This window comes from Ictalurus punctatus, chromosome 7 (assembly GCF_001660625.3).
Source record: "Ictalurus punctatus breed USDA103 chromosome 7, Coco_2.0, whole genome shotgun sequence".
NCBI lineage: Eukaryota > Metazoa > Chordata > Actinopteri > Siluriformes > Ictaluridae > Ictalurus > Ictalurus punctatus.
In genome coordinates, this window is record NC_030422.2 from 14,128,380 (window position 1) to 14,143,865 (window position 15,486).

At 39.1% G+C, this 15,486-nt stretch overlaps 1 protein-coding gene across 2 annotated transcripts in view; it reads right to left on the bottom strand.

Annotated features, from left to right (window-relative positions):
- Positions 1 to 524: 524 nt before the first annotated feature.
- Positions 525 to 15,486, bottom strand: part of kirrel1a (kirre like nephrin family adhesion molecule 1a) — a 31,939-nt gene continuing 16,977 nt past the window's right edge. The window contains exons 4-15 of one of the 2 annotated variants that reach the window (XM_017472164.3): positions 14,727 to 14,884; positions 14,394 to 14,544; positions 14,025 to 14,130; positions 13,076 to 13,224; positions 12,738 to 12,865; positions 11,627 to 11,753; positions 11,183 to 11,283; positions 9,688 to 9,904; positions 8,871 to 8,978; positions 8,559 to 8,686; positions 7,189 to 7,302; positions 525 to 5,501 (exon numbers count right to left, since the gene is read on the bottom strand). In XM_017472164.3, coding sequence (XP_017327653.1) covers positions 4,896 to 5,501; positions 7,189 to 7,302; positions 8,559 to 8,686; positions 8,871 to 8,978; positions 9,688 to 9,904; positions 11,183 to 11,283; positions 11,627 to 11,753; positions 12,738 to 12,865; positions 13,076 to 13,224; positions 14,025 to 14,130; positions 14,394 to 14,544; positions 14,727 to 14,884 — 2,093 coding nt within the window. In that variant the 3' untranslated portion in view covers positions 525 to 4,895. The remainder of the gene's footprint in view (positions 5,502 to 7,188; positions 7,303 to 8,558; positions 8,687 to 8,870; positions 8,979 to 9,687; positions 9,905 to 11,182; positions 11,284 to 11,626; positions 11,754 to 12,737; positions 12,866 to 13,075; positions 13,225 to 14,024; positions 14,131 to 14,393; positions 14,545 to 14,726; positions 14,885 to 15,486) is intronic. The other variant, XM_017472165.3, reaches the window with a different exon arrangement.

Here is a 15,486-nt window from a genome sequence, read left to right on the forward strand (position 1 = left end):
CACACCTGTTTTAGGTGATCAAAAACTCAAGTGGTGGAATAAATTTCCAACTTCAATCCGGACCGCAGAATCTGTCACTAACTTCAAAAAACAGCTAAAGACCCACCTCTTCTGTGAACACCTAACTAACCCCTAAACTGCCAACCCCACGTTATCATAACACAATTTTCTTTAAACCCTGCTCTGTGCACTTTGCTTCTCTAGAACTCAATTAAAAGATCTTGTATAGTAGCACTACTTGTATTGTTCTCTGCTTGATATACCGCTTTGCTTGTATTTCCTCATTTGTAAGTCGCTCTGGATAAAAGCGTCTGCTAAATGAATAAATGTAAATGTCACTCCCTAAAGCAATGGTTAGATGGTCAGGTGGGCACAATTATGATTGGAGCTAAACTCTTCAGGAATTTAGATCTTCAGGAACAGGGATGGTGACCACTGGACTACACCAAAAATACACTCAATATTTTGTGACCCATGATAGTTCAAATTTGTTCCCACAGATATAAACCAACTCTCATCATCCATTCTTATAAAAACAGTGCTTTTATTTGATATACTGTGAAAAAATAATTACATAACATTTTTAAAAAAATATTGGGGAAAAAAAGATAATGAAATAAAAAAATGAAAATTCATTAACTTCTGTTGTACATCTGTAGAATGCTTCAACTATGAAGAACAGTACAGTAAGGTCAACATTTGCTTTCTAAGACACAAGTATACAGGATACAGTCCTACCAGCAGAATAAAAGTATTAGAGCACATACTTTAGGGAAGTAAAGGATTACATAAAGATATTTGTACACAAAGTGATACTCTCTCCCTCTCTCTCACACGCACACACACACACACACACACACACACACACACACACACACACACACACACACACACACACACACATCATTCTCCTCCAGCCTTAAATTGGCATATAAAGTGTTGGATTATAAAAGTCATGTTTTCCTAAGGCCACTCTTTTTTTTTTTTCTTTTTTTAAAAATCAAAACACATATTCATATATCCCTCTTTTAGTCCCCATGGAGCTTCAGTTCTTTAAGAAGGATGTTGGAGGAAGGCCATGTCCTCAACTGTAGGTTAGGTCACACCTCCCAGATACATCTTTCTCTGTTAACTGCTCAAAGTAACCAAATGTACCATAAGGACATACTAATGGGCAGCACAGGCAGGTATAAAGGTGCTATCTGTTGATGATGAGCATCTTGTTCTGCTGAATGCTCTTTGGCACCGCACTGGACTCCAGCCAAGTATAACGAACACGGCTCATTATTCTGTGTTTTTTTTTTTGTTTTGTTTTTTTTAAATAATTTTACAAGAGATCATAAAATCTTTCAAATCCATTGCCAGACCTTAGTCCTGCCAGCTTTCCCTTGCTCTGTCGAAATGTAACAATACTGCATTTATAGAGTGCATCACACTGAATGATATAAAATAATACTTGAAGTAGGAGTAACACATGGGAAAGTATTTACAAGACTCCTTCAATTGAAAGGCATTGAAACTCAGACGAAATCTGTAGACAGTACCTCACTGTTCCGTGATGGAGAACCGTTACGAGACGGATTGTCTTCATCTTCACCATTGACATGAGCGTGATGTTTACATCCTTTTTTACAAAACCTGTCTGGTTTCATATCCATAGACCAAGTCTGAGTTTTACTGGTCCAAAAACAAACAAACAAAAAAGTAATGCTTCCTCCAACTTAGGCGTCTGTGTTTGGCACAAGTAGCAGGCGTGTCTTTGTGATATTGTGTCTGTAGGAACAGTCCCCGATGTATAAGATATATATGTATAAACTTCCTGTTCTCAGGGATAAACCCTGGGAAACCAAAAATGTCACGAAATCCATCCAAGAACTGACGATGAGATCAGCTCCACTTGGTTCATTATGATGTCTTAATAATAATAAGGTGACGGCATAGCAGCCTGATCTAAGATCAGCATGTGTACCTAAGGCTGGGTCATACATTTTTTTCACTTTTTGCACTCCCATACCCTTCAAAACACCTTTTTTTTGTCACCGTTATTACAGTTGAGTCCAGAAACAACAAACACAAACATATCTGCATATTTCCTTGTTTGTTGAGGTGAATATCACCTAAATAAAGACAGACACTCTAACGATGAACCTTTGGTCCACAATTCTTTACAGAAATTTGAGAGAAAAAAATAATAATAATTCTGTATTTTGGGACTAGTCAAAACACTCTAGCCTAGTGTGCAAATGAGAGATTACAGGTAGATTATAAGGGTAATAATCTATGCTAGAATACTGGAATGCAGTGCAAACAATGACCCCACTACAAAGCACCATGGGAATGAGTGGGGAATTCAGACATATAGACACACATATACTGTGTATATGCAGCTATACTGTATGTGCTCGAAGATCAACTAATCACCATGTAAAAACACTTTGAAAAAATATATGGTTTACTATGATGCCCCCTTGCGCATCTCACTGTATACTCCACCAACTGATGTGCCAACCCAGTGGCTTGTCCCATCATGAAAAGTAAAAGAAAGAAAGAGAGAACGAGTGAAAGAAAGAAAAATTGCTATCATTGGCTATGGGTGATGGCTTCCTAAACTGGTCTCTTTTCCTTATGCATCTATTTTTATATCAACAAAAAAGTGCTTTAATTCAATGACACGAGTTGCAACTTCATTAATGAGAACGAAAGCATTCTGCCAGAGACAACGTTCTAATAAAAGGTAACTGAACCACGTACTGTTTTTCTTCCTATAATTGTTCTAAATGATAAGGCTTGTAGCCCACTTCATGAGGTAGCTTAGCAATCTAGAATACAGACTAGATACTAATTAACAGGTAAAGTAGGTAAGTGTATTGACCTTGACCTTTCATCACCTAGTGTCCAATTGATCACTCATGCTTTGTAGGGGTGTAACAACACACAGAATTCAAATTTGATATGATTTCGATACAGTGGTGTCTCGATGCAATACATTTCAATACAATATAAATAAGCATTGTCTGAAGGTGTCTTAGGTTTCCATTTTCCACTGATTGAAATATTCAACATTATAAAAGGACTGTAATTGAAATGCAACAATGATAGTGTTTGTGTGATCCATTCTGACTATTAACAGCATATAACTGAACTAAAGCTGTGCACTAAGATGTAATGAACTTCATCTATCCATTTATCTGTACTGCTTATCCTACACAGGCTCACAGGGAGCCTATCCCAGGGAACTTGGGGCACAAGGCGGGGGACACCCTGGACGGGGTAGGCAGGGCACAATCGCACACACGTTCACCCACTATGGAAAATTTGGAAATGTCAATCAGCCTGCAACGCATATCTTTGGCCTGGGGGAGGAAACCGGAGTACCCTGAGGAAGCCCCCGAAGCACGTGGAGAACACGCAAACTCCACGCACACAGGGCAGAGGCGGGAATCAAACCCCCAACCCCAGAGGTGTGAGGCAAACATGCTAACCACTAACCCACCAATTAAAACATCTAATTCAACATTTGTTTATTTAGCAGGGTTTTTTTTTTTATTCTGCTGTTGAATTGTTATGCACTCCGTGTCACACATCTCTCTGTTGTGCAAATGTGTTTTTGACTCCTGCGTTCTCCTTTACCGAGCAGGGTCTCATTTCGGTAGCTCCCTAACTCTGTGATTTTCTGTAACCTGTAAATCAGTAGAGAGATGTGTGCATGTGCTGCTTTTTGTTTTCATCTAGTTCTACCAACTGACATAGAAGCATAGGTCACTGGCCATCAGAGTTTTACTTACTGTTTCCAGGAAACCAAATATGACAGTCTCATACACCAGAACTTAAAGATCTGTAGGAACTTTCCAGTTCCTGCTTGCTGTAGCCGTTGCTGCTTTTCTTGAGGTAATATGCTAGTATGTTAGTGTATTAGCTCATGAAAAACATTTCGGGCATTTTGGCAGACGCCCTTATCCAGAGCAACTTACATTTACCTAATTTATACAATTGAGCAATTAAGGGTTAAGGGCCTTACTCAAGGGCCCAGTGGTGGCGGCTTGGCAGCGCTGGGATTTAAACTCATGACCTTTCGATCAGTATTCTGACATTTTAACCATAGAAGAGAATCTGTGGTCTTGATTAAGTTTAAATGTTTATTGCACCTCGTGTAATATAAGCAGTATTTTATGCCAAATAGCCTACTTTACTATGCAGCCTGTTGAATGTATTGACATATTGAATTGAGAACCTCGTATCGAATGATGCTGTGTCGTTACACCCCTAATGCTTTGGTAGCCAAAGATATATGGTCATATAGTGTTGTGCTTTGTTTGGTGCTTTGCTCATGGCTAGATGTGAGGAATTAATAAAAATCTGTTATAGAATCATCATTGAACCACTGCAAGTCTACTGTAGGTGTAATCGGTGTTATATTGCTTTCTTATATTTGCCTTGTAAAGGTGTGGAGACGAGTTGAAGAAGCCATTAACGAGAATTCATATCATACAAAAGTCTTCCATGACCACCGCTGCTATGTCGTTTTTTTTCCACAAACACAGAAGCTTCCTTCAGTTCACAAGATGTCTGTGGTCATGCTAACTACAGGATATTCACACCTATACAGTCAGCATTTTGAAGAGCTTAGATTCTTCAGTAATGCTACTTTTCTCATCTTGATTGTGACTTTCGCTATCAGTTCCTTGAGCTGAGGAAATAAGCAGAAAAAGCTGAAGAAGAGATTTCCTTCACCTCTCAATTTCCCTTCCACTCTCTCTTCTGTGCTTTCTGATCTGATTCCTACTACTCATTCTCCCTTTCTTTACAACTTCCTCCTGTGTATGTTTGTGTGCGTGTGGTCAAGTGTGTGTGCTGAAGTGAGGAAGAGCAGCGCAGCGTGGCATTATGCTCCTCCTTCACACGTGCGTCTGCATCCTCTGTGTGTGTCGGTGGGAATAGTCGGAATGCTGCGAGGTGTAGGAAAAGCGTGTGGAGCTACCGTACTTCCCGAGTCCGCTCTCCGGGGTTGCAGCAGTGCCTCCGACGCCCACACCCGGCCCCACGCTGTACATCTCGTACGCTGCGCCGCTTTCTAATGGAGCGAGGCTGGGAGGAGCAAAGCCAAGACGGTACGTGGGGTAGTGCGATGGGTAGCTGTAGTTCTCGTATGGTAACTGTGGTGTCGAGTCTAGGAGACTGCATTCAGCTGGAAAGTCGCCTGTCTGAGGCCCGGAGCTGGGCGGAGGCTGCTGAGACTGACTTGGTCTGCTGAAGGTGTTAAACTGGGCATAGCTGAGTCTGGAAGGAGGTCGAGGGTCGTAGCAGCCGGCTCGTGACCCAGGAGCCAAGCTGCTCGGTGTTCCAGGACCTGCTGTGGCTCCGCTGCCTGAGCTACCACTAACAGTTGCAGCACCGCCTGGTGCAGTAGAGGTCCGATAGTCAGAATAGTGCATGGAGCGGGAGGCAGGGCGACCTTCATCATGGGTCGAGGCTCGCACGTTGTAATAGCCGTTTGTAGGGTCCTGTCAGGAGAAAGAAAAACACTGAGTGTGCAAAGTAATAACACATGGATGTGTTTTCTATTTTGTTCTTGGCTCCATTAATCTCTGCTTGCAGCTCTATTTTTATTTATTACATACAGTGGTGCTTGAAAGTTTGTGAATCCTTTAGAATTTTCTATATTTCTGCATAAATATGACCTAAAACATCATCAGATGTCCTAAAAGTAGATAAAGAGAACCCATTAAACAAATGAGACTAAAATATTATACTTGGACATTTATTTATTGAAGAAAATTATCCAGTATTTCATATCTGTGAGCGGCAAAAGTATGTGAACCTTTGCTTTCAGTATCTGGTGTGACCCTCTTATGCAGCAAAAACTGCAACTAAACATTTGCGGTAACTGTTGATCAGTCCTGCACATCGGCTTGGAGGAATTTTAGCCCGTTCCTCAGTACAGAACAGCATCAACTCTGGGATGTTGGTGGGTTCCTCACATGAACTGCTTGCTTCAGGTCCTTCCACAACATTTCTATCGGATTAAGATCAGGACTTATTTATTCTTCTTTAACCATTCTTTTGTAGAATGATTTGTGTGTTTAGGGTCGTTGTCTTGCTGCATGACCCACTTTCTCTTGAGATTTACTTCACAGATCGATATCCTGACATTTTCCTTTATAATTCGCTGGTATACTTCAGAATTCATTCTTCCATCAATGATGGCATCCTGGGCCAGATGCAGCAAAACATGATACTACCACCAGCATGTTTCAAAGATGGGATAAGGTTCTTATGCTGCAATGCATTGTTTTCCTTTCTCTAAACATAATCCTACTCATTTAAACCAAAAAGTTCAATTATGCTCTCATCCATCCACAAAACATTTTCCCAATAGCCTTATGGCTTGTCCACGTGACATTTGAACTGCAGACAAACAGCAGTGTTCTTTTTGGAGAGCAGTGGCTTTCTTCTTGCAACCCTGTCATGCTCACCATTGTTGTTCAGTGTTCTCCTGATGGTGGACTCATGAATGTTAACATTAACCAATGTGAGAGCGGTCTTTAGTTGCTTAGAGGTTACCCTCGGTTCCTTTGTGACCTCGTGGACTATTACACATCTTGCTCTTGGAGTGATTGTTGTTGGTCAACCACTCCTGGGGAGGGTAACAATGGTCTTAAATTTCCTCCAATGTACTCACTCTGTCTGACTGTGGATCGGTGGAGTCTAAACTCTTTAGAGATGGTTTTGTAACCTTTTCCAGCCTGATGAGCATCAATAACTCTTTTTCTGAGGTTCTCATAAATCTCAGTTGGTCAGACTTTGATAGATTGCTGTTCTTTAAATAAAACAGGGCGCTCACTCACACCTGATTGTCATCCAATTGATTTAAAACAAATTTAATTTTACCTTCTCTAATTTCACCTTCAAATCAAACTGCTAATCCTAGAGGTTCACATACTTTTGCCACTCACAGATATGTAATCTGAGTCATTTTCCTCAATAAATAAGTGACCAAGTATAATAATTTTGTCTCATTATGGTGGTATTCACAAACTTTCAAGCACCACTGTATTTTGTGAATAATTATAATACTCGTGCAATAAACATGTTAAGCATTACATGTACATATGCTGCACTGAAGGACAAACAGCTTGTGTGTGTGTGTGTGTGTGTTAGAGTGAGCTTGTATGTGTGTGTCTCACTCACCTTGATCTCATAGTCCTGACGTGTGTCCAAGGTTTCACTGCGTAGGTCCGGTTTGATATCGATGTCATCTTTAAAAGGCTGAGAGGAGGGAGAAAGGGTCACAGAGGGCAAAAACTAAACAATAAACAACGAACCAACCGGGGGGGGGGGGGGGGGGGGGGGGGGGGGGGTTGTAGAAGCAACACAAAAAGGGATAAAATGTTTAAAAGAAAGAGGAGGACAAAGATAAAACAGGAAGAGAGGGAGGTTGAGAAAGAAAAGAGAATTAAATTCAGTTTTTCCGTGTAATACTTTAGATGACATACAGTGAGTAAGACTTTTGGACTGTTGGAGTGCAGTTTAGTGTATAGGGAGGTTTCAAGATGACGTGTTAATGGTCAAGAACATGAATAATGAGACGAACAGTTATTTTCATTGGCTGAGTTTTAGAAGCAGCACAATGCCCAAAGGTTTTATGGTATCCCTAGTTAGTACTTAGAAGTATTAATGTTGTACTTGTATAAAAAAACAAACAAACAAAAAAAAAACATTAAGACCACAAATCACATTTACAGTGCATTTATGCATAAAGGAATTGCAAGCCTGCCAGAGAAGTCTGAGTTATACAACAATGAGAAAGGTACAAATTCATATCTCTTCTGCTATAAGGTTAAATGTCACATTTCTGCAGGTTGTAAAATCCCTGAGCTGTCAGAATATTCTGTCACTGCACCCCCGAGGCACATCCAGATACTGTGATGAATATATGATGGGATTCTTGGGTTGCCATTGAGATTTATGTTCAGGGATGAAAGCGTCCTGGCTCTACTTTTATCAACGAATACTACTACTGGCAGCACAAAAGGTCAGTTTTCATATAGACAGAAAGACAACATGTTTCCACTTTGCATTGTATTCTTTGCAGCTGTAATAATAGTTTAATAAAACCTAAATGTGACCTCATTTGCCGTTTAGCTTTCAAAGCTCAACCACTGAGGCACACAGCTGGATAAGAGCTGGCAAAATGCAGCTCAGTTCGTAATGACATGGAGGCATAGTTTTCATCGTTTCTCAGCACTGAATGGTTTACACATTTGTGTTAGCTATGAGACAGATAGCCTTTATATGTTTTCACAAAACTGCATTTGGTAACATAGACTGTCTGTTGAATAGCTTTTTAGACTTGTAGCTATTCCACAGTGTGCACTACGTAATGATGTAGTGCACTAATCATGCTGTAAGCAAAGCACTCATAACCTGCATGCAATCATGAACCCCCTCAGAGATGTCTGTGTTAGGTATACAGCTTTCATTCTTGCTTTAAAATAATACTCAAAATTAACTATTTAATTATTTAAGACTCCTCTGCATATTTGAAAATACCGACTCACCGAGTACATAGCTTTGACCATGCGGCTTGCTGTGGAGACGCTGGCTGAGTCTTCCTCTAAGCTGTGGGTTTCTTTATTTATTGTCTCCACCTTGATGTCTGGTTTGCCGAGTGTGACCCCGCGGCGACCTGGGAACAATACAGATTTTTATACATTTCTTACACAGCTGTTCTGAACATCATTATATTTGTGGATCTGTATTGCAATTGTGAGTTGCAAGAATAATATATGCCTTATAATACACACTTTAACCAATGGTGTAGTGAATAATGATTTTATTAAGCCAGTAAAAATGTGTGTGTTTTTTCTTACTTCCTTTCCGCTGACGATATAGGAACAGGACTAATGCCAGCAGACAGAGCAATAGCAGAATGGAGCAGCCTACAGTGCTGCCAGCAATGATACCAACTGGAACGATTTCTGTTCAGGTTAAACATCAGGAGATAGGTATGAATATGAATCTTAATATTTGAACAAATTATCTAAGCATGAAAACCATGGCACTATACTAGACCTGGGCAATATGACGATAACGACAATCACTAAAATCAGAAATAGTTTTTTAATACTGATAATTAATTAGTTCAGTTGTCTTACGTCAATGTCTGAACTTTATACATTTCTATTGGTGGTAGAGAGAGACTGTAGACTTTATACATTTCTAGTTTGCTCCACTAGGTGGTGATATATATCTAATATATCACCACCTAGTGGAGCAAAATAAAATTTAAAAAGTCAACAGTCTCTCTCGAACACAATCTCAGATAAACAATTTTGATGACATCATTCTGCATATATATATATATATATATATATATATATATATATATATATATATATATATATATATATATGTGTGTGTGTGTGTGTGTATATATATATATATATATGCAGAATGATGTCATCAAAATTGTTTATCCTTATATATATATATATATATATATATATATATATATATATATATATATATATATATAAGGATTTTTTCCCATTATCAAAATCTAACTTTAAACATGTCTGTTCTGTCCACTAGGTGTATGCCCTTTACAGACAGAAAAGGAACTCTCTCCAAGCTCTAATATGCACACATTTAATGATAAAAATGATAATCAGATGCACGTAAACTTACCAGTCTCTTCCAGAGTGATGATCATGGTTCCTGGGCCGAATGCGTTCCAGGCTGTGCAGTTGTAGGTGGACTGGAAGTCGGACTCCATGACGTTGTTGATGGTGAGAGTAGACAGCACTGCTCCTCCATCAGAGGACGGCTTACTCTGCTCCACCGTGTAGCGTTCTGGTAGAGTCCCTTTCTCTTTGTCCCACACGTTCTCCTTCCACGCCCACACCTGAAACGCACACAGAAAGGGAGTGTTCAAATTTTATACAAAAGCAAATCAACAATTATATACTTATTTATGTGTCTATGATATACTGTCAGGAGGATTCCATCTAAGACCTAAAATGCATTGCAAACGTACCACACCTAAGTGGCAGCTTTCTTCCCTACTTCTATTGTAAGATTCCTAACACAATACTGAAGCTTTAGAATCTTCAAAATGCAGGATATTCAAGAATTTTCAAGAATGAATAGTACACATGAAATATCTTTCACAGAACAAGGCCTAATTTTCTAGGCAGATTATATAAAGAATGGATAGTCTATGTGGGTGTAATTGATGATGATGGATGGAATGTTTTTTTAAAGCAAACAATAGATCATATCAAGCTTATTCAATGATATGTTCCATATGCAATGTCTCTCTAAAATTTTAAGCACTTTCCTTTGTGATTGGTATTACATTTAAGCAATTGCTAGTTTCTTTGTGGTAACCCTGTAAGAATAATGTGCCTCTTTCTGTATTCCTGATACCAGCCTCTCACGTCACATTACCTAAATAGCTTTTCTATGCTGAAAACAAGGGGCTTCATACTTCTTTAAACTCCACTGAAAAGTGCTATATTATTCATACCGAACTATGAACATGTTTAAAAAATGCATTAGTCCGCATGTTCACAATAAGGCTCCATTTACTGCACAACCCAGCAGTACACGCAGAACAAAAATGAGTGAACAAATGCTCGGCTTCTGTGTTTCATATTTCATAAATCTCTATTCGGAGCTGCATTAGGGCTTTGACTGCCAGTCATTCTACATTACAGTCATTCAGACAGAAGCAAGCTCTAAATGGATAGTGCTGAGTTACAGTTAAGTCAACTATGCGGAGAGCAAAAGCTTGGTTTGCTTGTCGAGGTCTGACATTCGCTCATTATTAATGCTGCCTTCATGACTTTTTGAACTTCTGATACTATTTGTAACATTCAGCCATTCTAGCTCAAAATACGCAAAATTATATAAGAGTTGTTTTTTTGTTTTTTTTGTATAGTTCTAAATTTAATGCCAAGGTTACCCTAAGGCATGATGTGTTATTTCCTATTGAAAATCCCTGACCAAATGGGTCAGGGCTAAAAGCGATATTCAAATTGCTTATTTTGAAGAATCCATAGGTTAGAGGACGTTTATAGTGTAGCATGCTTTCACACACATAAAAACATGCATAACTTCAGAACACACACAACTTCTCCGCTAGATAACTAGGAAGACAGCTATTTATCCAGACACTTACAATCTTGTCGGGAGGAGGAGTGCTTGCGATGTAACACTTGACCTCGCCTCTCTCTCCTCTGACTGCGTACTGGACTGGCTCACTGGATATAATAGGGGGACCTGCACAGAGAGAAGCCTTACTTGTTTCTTGCTTTCCTGGGAAAAATAAATTGCTTAATTGCTGGAATTCAATGTCTTAACACCTAGTTATGGCTCTGTGAATTGGTATATAAGCACTTTATAGACTGGTGTATTACAGAATAGCATCTCTAATCATAAGAAAAGAATAACCAGCACAAGCTTCATCCTTGCTTCATACTGCCTATTCAATATTCATTTATTCTTTATCATTGATATGGGGCTTATAGTCTATAATATCTGCTATCAAATTATTCATGCATGCCAAGAGGGTTTCAGTCTCCTATTTAAGTATATTTTCATACTTTCTGGCTCAGTTACTGACCATTGACAGTGAGAGCGACCTCTGTTTCTCCCACTCCGATCCTGGGTACTATAGCTTTACACACATATTGGCCAGCATCAGCCTGGCTCACTGACTTCAAATACAACTGGTTATTGTTACTCAGCACCTAGAAAGAGACAGAGGTCAGGGTTATATCTCGTAAAAATAAATTTCATTACAGTAAAAGAAACTATGCTGTAGCACCTTTACAACCCCAACAACACGAAACTTCTAAGTGAGAAACTGAAAAAAAACAAACCAGCACGGAGAACAGGAGAGTGAGAGTTTACATTTTATTTTGGACCACACCAGGAAGCAGCAATTCATGTCAGATGGATGAACCCACTCTCCAAAGTCAACAAAGAGAATATATTGAAGACAGACAGGCAGGAGGAGGATTAAACACTGCAAAAAATGACATCTTAGCAAGTGAAAATATCTTGTCAGATTTTATCTAGTATTTCCTATTATAAGACTAACATAAATCAAACATAAGTATAGCTCCAAAAACATCAAATTCACAGCAACTCTTTTCCCAGGCTTCAGGAATATTTACGCAAGACATATTACTATTAAAATGCTAACAGAATAATGGTTCCAGTATGAAAACGTTCTTCATTAGGCATTATTATATTATATATTATTATATTATGAGTTGTTGTTATTTAATAGTTATACACGTCAAAGCCTGTTTCTGAAACTTCCTTTTATGTACTAATTACAAGCTTATTACACAGCAGATAGTCTTGGCAGATATGTTTTATTATTTTAAGCGTTTATTTCTACAAAGAAGCAATAGATTTCCAATAGAATGTAAAAAAATTAAATCTTAATATGAGTGAAAATGTCTCAAAATAGGTTTAATAATCTTATATTTGGTTTGTTGTACTTTTGTAAAAACAACTAGATAAATTCGACTATATTCAAGATATTTTCACTTGCTAAGATGTCGGTTTTTTCAATGAAGAGAAACGAAATGGAGAACTCTTAACCAGGTATGTGGAGGGAGGGAGCTAATCTCAATAACAGTGCCGGAATGAAAGAAATGGCAGATGACAGTGAAAGACAGGAAAACTACCATTTTTAGAGTAGTCTGGGTCAGATTTCTTACCATGCTGGACCCCTTCTTTGTCCATGTGAGGGTGAGAGGGGGGTTGCCTGCCCACTTACAGTTCAACGTGACATCAGAATCCATGTCCACTGTCACTGGCTTTGGCTCTACCACCAAGATAGGGCCAACTTTAAGGAAAGGAAAAAGAGAAAATTGTATCAAACTACTCGTATAGATTTCTACAGTTCATTTTACCATCACACCATCCCATCGTTGATGTTTTTAACGAATTCATTAGTAGAACTAATTCATGTCACCCTTTTAAAAAGTAAAGCATTTTTGTAAATATGTAACGGCTGTAAATGAAATGAAAAAGAGGTTTTCAAACTGCTTCTTACAGTGGACGTCCACCAGTATGCTGACGTTGGTGCTCCCCACAGCGTTGAACACTAGGCAAGAAACAGGCTCGGTGAAAAAAGAGTGGTCAGCTTTAGTGACAAACACACTCTCTCTCGCACCCTGGATGACCACACCGCCTTTAGCCCATCTGGCAGAGAGAAAAGTGTGACAAGATGAAGACAAACAGTGCAAAACTTAAAGAAATGTGCTAAATGGAAGTCAGTGAAATAGCCTTTTTTTTTTTTTTTTTAAATGCTTTTATTACCCAAAGAATATTGTATCCCTCTATATTTTGGGCTACATTTGCCTTAAATTCTGTCACACTATATTGCACTTTGCAGTACCCGCTTAAGTGTTCCTCAGATAAAGATATCAGCTCTAAGCCAATACTGAACCAGACATTTCAGATTTAGAGCTTCTATATACTCTATTTCACAACAAGGACATTTATTTTTTAATTGAATAGACACAATGTCCACAGTGTGGACATTGTACATTACACTGCCTTAATCTGCAACTTCCTTAAACTTTTGTGCAGAAATAACTAATAATATAAACAATACCAAATTCGATTAGCTGGTGAAGAAAAACATCACACAGCCAGACTGTATAATTGTCTGTTAAAAACCTGTTATTTGAGATGAACCACCTAGAGAAGACCCACAAGGCAGTGAAGGAATGTAAAAAAAAAAACAGTTGTAATGTAAACCTCAGCAGTGAATCAACACTAATATTAACACTGATTGGCGATTCCTAATTATACCGATTTTTTTCTTTGACATCAAAACCTTTTCCAAATCCCACTGTCCTCCCTTTCTTATTGCTGTTAAAAGGATGGTGACACTTTCTATTGAATCAAAAGTGCCAATATGCATAACTATACGGTGATATTTGTGAGCAGATGGTTATTGAAACACTAATATACAGGAGACTTAGAGACACACATACTTGTAGCCCATAACTGGGGGATTGGCAGTGGCTTGGCAGGTGAATGTCACTCTCTCTCCTTCCAGCACAGAACGTGGTTCAATGGATAACACCACCACAGGAGGATCTGCTCACATCAGGAATATTATAATGAAAGGAAAAAGACACAATTGCTTTTTAACCCACACTGCTACATTGTATAATTAATGGTTATCTCACAAACAGTGCGTTGAGATATGAAGCATGAGGTTCTTTATTTGACATGGATAGTTGTTGGAATTTATAGGCCACAGCAATACCCAATCTGTACTACTGAGATGAATGGTAACTAACAGACCATTCATAGTAAGGTAGAAAAGCCATAAGGATGCTGGATGTGGAGAAACTCACGGTGCACATTGAGGGTGATAGCGGCGCGTTTGCCCAAGGGTGCAGCCAGGTTGCTGGCCACACATGTGAAGTTCTTTCCTGTGTCTGTATCCACTGGGACAATGGGCAGGAAGCTACGCGTGGTCACTCGCTTCCTGTCAGGTAGCACCTCCTACACAGAGAGAGACAGAGAGACAATTTGAGACAGAGAGAGTGTAGAGAAGAACACATATTATTGAGAAATCCTGTTGGCTAGTTCTGGAATAAACCTGGATTTCCATGCACAGTTGGAGCTTCATGGCAGTCCAGGTACAAACGATCTGAGTGAAATGGGTGCAAATGTGTATGTCTTACTGTTGTGCTGACTGCCCCCTCTACAGGCAGCCCGTCTTTTTGCCATTCTATAACTGCAGGGGGTTTGGCTCCACGCGACACGCAGCTCAGGTTGTAGGTAACCCCTGCAGTGAGAAGGATCTCTGGGGAACCCTCAATAACCGGCTCATCTGGGGGAACTGCATGATCACACAGAAGAATCATGCAAAGAACACATGCCCTATGTAGACTAAACTTCATGCAAAATACCATTCCATACAGGATTTCATATAGGTTTTTTGTGATTGTCGCTTGATTTTGCTGCGGCGTTCCGGAAAACTACTTTTGGCAAAATTGTAATTGCATGAAATTATTTTGCACAATTGTCTTTCACAGTGAGGTTTGTTGGTAAATGAGACCCACGATCGACACATGTGACTCGGAGAGGGCTTTGGCTGAATGCGTGTTGTGATGACAACACAAGACGCATCTTGGCGCGATTCTGCGGAAAATCTGAGGTAATTTGCTTGATTTTGCATACATTTCTGCGATGGCAAAATCACAGAATCCTGGAGGGATGCACGATTTGTGCAGTCATTTTTTTTGTGCCAGTTAGGTGATATACAGTACAACTGGAAAGTATTCACAGCGCTTCACTTTTTTCACATTTTGTTATGTTACAGACTTATTCCAAAATGGATTAAATTCATTATTTTCCTCAAAATTCTACAAACAACACCCCATAATGACAACGTGAAAGAAGTTTTTTGAAATCTTTGCAAATTTATCAAAAATAAAAAAC